The sequence below is a fragment of the Erithacus rubecula genome, assembly GCF_903797595.1.
Source record: "Erithacus rubecula genome assembly, chromosome: Z".
In the NCBI taxonomy this organism is placed as follows: Eukaryota; Metazoa; Chordata; class Aves; order Passeriformes; family Muscicapidae; genus Erithacus; species Erithacus rubecula.
The window spans coordinates 10,876,639-10,882,638 of NC_136661.1; the positions used below are offsets into that span (position 1 = coordinate 10,876,639).

The 6,000-nt window shown below is 39.2% G+C and overlaps 1 protein-coding gene across 2 annotated transcripts in view; it reads right to left on the reverse strand.

The window, feature by feature from the left end:
- ARSB (arylsulfatase B) overlaps positions 1–6,000 on the reverse strand; it is a 61,832-nt gene that overhangs the window by 22,003 nt on the left and 33,829 nt on the right. For both annotated transcript variants that reach the window (XM_079330200.1, XM_079330201.1), the window contains exon 6: positions 5,243–5,313. In XM_079330200.1, coding sequence (XP_079186326.1) covers positions 5,243–5,313 — 71 coding nt within the window. The remainder of the gene's footprint in view (positions 1–5,242; positions 5,314–6,000) is intronic.

A 6,000-nucleotide genomic window follows, 5' to 3' on the forward strand; every position in this document is an offset into this window, starting at 1 on the left:
GAAGAGAAAGTGATGCTACACATGTAGTCTACAAGATTTTGTGAAAGGTCACCAAATTTATTAATAAATTTAGTAAGTCAGATTAAAGCTAATACAGTGTGTACTGACAGATTCTGATTAACAACTCTGAATTAAAGGGTACACTTCCTTTCAGCATGTCATTTAGTTCTGATTCTCAAAGTAAAATTGCGTTCTGTGGGATATAAGGTTTCAATGCTGCTTCAAGACAGGCCATCTAGCAATGACTGTGGTCAGAAATAAGTTTGGTTTAGCAGTTAGGGGAATTGAGACTTAAAACCAGTTGGGTTTTAATTTAGCTGAATCACCAAAACTTGATGAAATGCCATAAGGCATAAAAGACAGGAGATCTTTCACAATGGAAGAGCTGATGTCATCTGCACAGCTGCCAAGCCATCAGCAACTTGGCTATTTTTTTATTTTTAAAATAAATTCACAAAAATGGGCCAATAATTTTTGTTTCTTTTCTCTTGAAATGTATGTAAATCAAGTTTTTTTTACTTAAGCAATTTTTAAGTTACTTTATGCATTTTATGTGTGTTTTCTTAATCTATATATTACAAACCAAATTATACTCTCAACATAATTTTAGGTTTCTGTTTTTAATTTTCTTATTTTACTACTGAATCCTTAAGCTAACAGAAAAAGTGGATGTTCCAGACCCAAACCTGAAAGACAGTAGATTTTTCATAGCAAATTTACATAATTGTAAACTCTTTAATAAAACTACAGATCTACATTGAGATCAAGCAATTGAGACATATATATTCATCACTTCTGAAAACAATCAACAGTGTGATGAAGAAACAACCAGAAAGACAAATGCAATGGCTTTTAGCAAGGAGGGAGAGGAACAAACACCTCTGAGGCGTGTGAGTCCAGCTCCATCTGCAGAGCTCACCAAACTGGTTTAGCACAGCAAGGCTCAACCAAATGAGTTTCTGACTCCTTCCCATGGGGTTCTGGTTCCAAAAGCAGTCAGGCAGTACTAGGAAGGTTGCCTCTCCCTCTGCCTCCCCTCTTCCAACCACACACCCACCTCACCCCTGCCTTGGGTTGCTGCTGGCATCCATCCGCCCCTCCAATGTGCAGATTCAACCCACACAAGAGAGGAAAACCAGGCTAGCAAGTTGGATGAGTTCACTGAGGTATCCAAGAAGTGCCAAAATGAATGCAAAATAAGCACTAGGAGCATGTGGCTGGGAAAGGGAAAGATAGGAAGTAAACCCCATCACCAGCAGAAACCTGTTGGATCACTTAATCATATATCATGAAACAGAAACCTCAGTGTTTAATTTCACAGCCAAAAGAATCAGTCTCACCTTTGGAGTCCCCCAAAACTCCTTCTAGTCCCTGCCTTTGTGCCAAAATGAGCAATTGACTATCCAGCATACATCCCGTGGGGGAAAAAGAAAGCTTCTTAAAATCTGAACTAGTATTCTGACCTGGTTCACAGCCTGGCTCTGTGAGTAGTTGTGGTGACCCATGAGAAAGGGGAGCAGTGGTGAGGCACTTTTGGAGGCAGGATATCCTCTGTGGTAGCGCCAGCAGCCTGTTAGCTTAAACTCCATGAAACTATTGCCTCTGGCTGAGGTTCCCAGTATGGTCAGAGCTGATCTTAGCTAGTGAGTCCTGTGGCCAGACCCTCCATCTGCTAGCAACCACACACTGATCCTCTGTTCCCAGTCAAACAGCTACAGGGCAGGTTGATTCAGCTCACTGATGCAGAAGAAGCCTTTCCTCCTCTTTTGCCAGATGACCTAAAACAATCTGAAAGCTGATCTGGCAGAATAATCATCTTGTCACCATGTGATTTCTATATCTAAAGTAAATGAAGGAGGAAGGATAGAGGAAAGGGGGAGCACAGGCTGGCCATCTTGGCAATAGCTCACTGGCTTTGCAACACCCAAAATCCACAACCACCCCTCTCCTCATCCTAGCTTTGGAGATCCCACTCTAGTTTTTCATTCCACTCTCTGCTCTTACACAATAGTTGTAGATCTGCACCACAAACCAGATTAGTTCATTACGGGAAAAGCTTGTTTTTAACCCCAACCACTCCACTGGGCTGCCACAGGTCAGAGGGAGGCTACAGGCAAAGTCTCTGGCCAGGGAGAGGAACACCATTTTAGCACTAAAGATGAAAAACAAAGAATTACAATTTGAAGCACTGCCCATGTGTGTCAGACCACAGGAAAGGTTTATATTTGAATGAAGGAAGTCTGCCTTCTGAGAGAGAAGATGATTTACTTGAAGTAGTCAGTGAAATGAGTCCTGAGCATTTAGTAAAATGGAACTGCAGGTGAACTATTTTGCAGTGTTTTCCTTCTTGCATTCTTTACTATTAACAGTAGGAGAAGTGCAGAACTTGATACAAGACTACTGCAGGGCTGCACTGCTTGCCACTGGACATCAGGACCCGAAAAATGTAAGCAGATGCTGATCTGTAGATTCATCAGAGCTGCTGGAGTAACCCCGGCTGATGTCCAGAGATCAGAAACCCGTGCTCAGTCTGAGAAGTTGAAAAGTTACACACTGCAACCTCACAAATGGTAAATAAACACACAGCTCAAGGTCAGCTCTAACAGACCACAGCAGCAGAGATACTGCTAGCTCTGTAACCAAGACCATGCCTTACTACTTTAACTAAATATTCTGTTGAATACTTGGCTGTAACAGTTGACTTGTCACTAAACTAATTAATGTCTTTTGCACAAATTCTTCCTTGAAGGAGTGCTTATTTTGGTGTAAAAAAACCTGCACACAACAAAGCTCAGTTCTGCTGTTTCACTTGAAAAACTCTATTAATTACATGAGACATCCCATCACTCATTCTACAAAAAAAAAAAAAAAAAAAAAAAAGTATATTTAATCAGTTTATTTCTGATAGAGATGAAGATAAATTTATCCATTAAATAAAAATATATTATAGTGAAAGAATGTATACATTATAGGCAAACCACTCAAGAGTTCAGGAACACTGAACCTGCACTGAGTGCAGGTAAAAGAGTAACTTAGTGCTCTAACATGTGCCCAACTACAACAGTACTGCCTTCTCACCTGATTAACCACAACAACTTGGAAAGTCCTTTTTTGGTTACACTTAACAGAATCTTAGTATTTAATTGCTATTTGCTGTTTTACAGTACTCTGCAAACCCAAAGATTTGGCTAATCTTATCTTCCAGTTATTATTTCACTTTCTGATTCAATTTTTTATTAAAATAAAGTATTAGTATAATAGGAATACTTCATCTGACACCACAGATGCTGTGATATTTCAAAGTAGACTAGGACAAGAGCAAAATTTGCATAAAGAAGATAAAAGGTTATACAGGAGTTTAGAAAGAACCCAGCAAAACCTGAAGACACGTACTGTAGTACTCCAATGTCAAAACAGTTAGGACACAGAAACAATAAACAGCCAAGGACACAGTTAATCATCTTGGTGATAAGCAGAGTGTATGGACAGTTTAAGATATGTTTTTCTTTTTAAAAAGAAAAATAAGGAAGCCAACAAAACATGAAGAGAACCATGATTGCTGAAAATCTGAAACTGCTTGTATATTCCAATTTTTGTGTCTTACTAATCTATCCATAATAGAGACACCAGCATAATTTTTCTAGATATTATTTCTAAACTTATTAGTCAGTTTCAATAAATGAAAGACAGTAAGTAAAAATCTGCTGACTTACATACATATACAATTACTCCTAATAACTCAGGCTGCTAAATAGAAATTTTAGTCCTTATATGACAAAGCATAATTTCACTAGGAGGCACAAAGTAATTTGCCAAAAGAATAGGCCTTTGCTGAGAAGAGACAGTTAAACTCTACATGGTGCATAAGAATGTGTGGGCGTAGAGCTCAGTTTTTGTTTTTAATTACTGCAGTTCTGAAAGGCACATAAAAACATCGTAAATTTACAGCATTCATATAACTTCCTCTGTTCATCATGCTTAAAAACCTCATCTTACCAGCACAGGAGTTGCACCTACTACAGCTTCTGACCCCCAGCCCCATTTCTTGCCCACATTTCAAGCAATGCTCACAACTAAGGACACGATGTATGCAGCAAACTGAACGATCATCAGAGCGTGGCATCGTGGAAGCAGTTTGGGGCCATGTCTCCTAAGACCTCAGGTTCCTTTGCTTGCCCCCTTGTTCTTACTCCAGGAATTTGTCTACTCAAACACCTCAATCACAGGCCATTCCCACAAGGAAAAGACAGTCTCCAAACAGGCCTGAGAATACCTCACCAGGGCACAACACTGAACAGGAATGCTATGACTCACTGAGCGCTTTTTGAAGGGAAATTGGAGTAGCTACACCTTAATTCAATCAATATGTAGGAATTATCTGCAGGCAGTGCTGCCCAGTCAGCATTAGATAGGCACAATGTTGCTCCTTCTCAGAAAAGCACCACAGAACCAGATGTGTATTGCAAAAGGTCCAAATCTCACCCATTTCAATCCAGTTATTGCAGCACAACTTGTATTTGTCTCGCAGGCAACAGATCACTGTCTCCATTGCACTACTTTTTCTCTGCCTGGATTTACTTCTTTATATAATGAAATACAGAAATGCTATAAAAACTCTAGAAGGGACCTGTTCCAATGCTCTGTATGAAAAAAAAAGTCTGCCTGGAAAGTTTGTAGTCCTTAGCAAACTAGTAATGTTGAATCATAAAACAGATGGTGCTTAAAAAGAACTATAGAATTAGCAAACTTCAGCTCTAATTCATGTCATTGTGGCTTTAAAGACCCAACCCACACGATTATGGAACAAAAGCAATCACAGCTTGGAACTTCTCAACTCCTCACCAACTCAAGCTTTCCATTTGCAAGCTCATATTATACAGTTGTATCAAGATGCATTATGGTGAGCATTCATTTGGAACCCTGGAAGAGAGGGTTTGGAAAGGGTTGCTGGCAGTGTGCCTCACTGTGCACCTCAGGCACACAGCTGCTCCTCAACATTTCCATGTCCCAAAGTACTTAATGCATTACTCAGCAGTGTTTCGAAACAGGAAGCCCATGTTGACCATGTAGAAATACTTACACCATCCAGGGGATGATGTTTCCGTAATTTAAAGCTATTTATTTAAAAGCAAAAGGCATCCTATTGTATTTTGCTTCATCTGCAAAGAAATACTTCACTTAAGGAAGCCAATAAGTGCTCAGAAGGTAAACTGTATGTTTAATAAATCTTGAGCATACTCACATGGGAAGTCATCCACAAACAAGGGGTCTATGTTATGCAGCAGTTCCACTCTGGGAGAAGGTCTTCCTTCACTAAGAGAGATTTCAAAAGAAAATGTTAATTACCTTCTATAGCTCATTAGGATTCTGCATCCTTTATTTTTGAGGCCTTTTGTCATCTTAATTGAGAGTGAGCTCATTACTTAAAATTGATTACCATGAACTTTAATCTGAATGCTCCTTTCTGGCTGAGCAGCAACAACTTTTGTCTCCCTAACTTCAGTGGTGTTTATTTAGATTATTCATAAGTTCACAGAGTACAGAATTGGCCCTACCTAAGCAGAGTTTTACAACAATCAATTTTAAGAGTCAAATTTCACAGCACAAGCTGGCATAGCACTTGCTGTGCTGTCTGCATACCTGAACAAATCCTGGAAGCGTTATGGCTGGGTGCCTCAGAAAACAACACAGGCACTGCTATCCCAGAAAAAAAAAACCCAAAAAAACACCTTTGATTTCTAATTGAGGTCACAAGGATTATTTAGATACTTAGAATCTTGTTGTATTAAAAAAGAAAATCATCCTTCTTTTTTTGCCATTCAGTACATAGAGATGGTGAAGAATAAGCCACTGAACTTACCCATTAATTTTCTTAGCTAAGTAAAACCCAGACCTAAAAAACCGAGTAAATGAAATTTACTCCTTATATAGGGCAATGTGAGACATAATTAGCAAGAACCTCCACTACATGAAGACACAATGTCACAACATGAAAACACA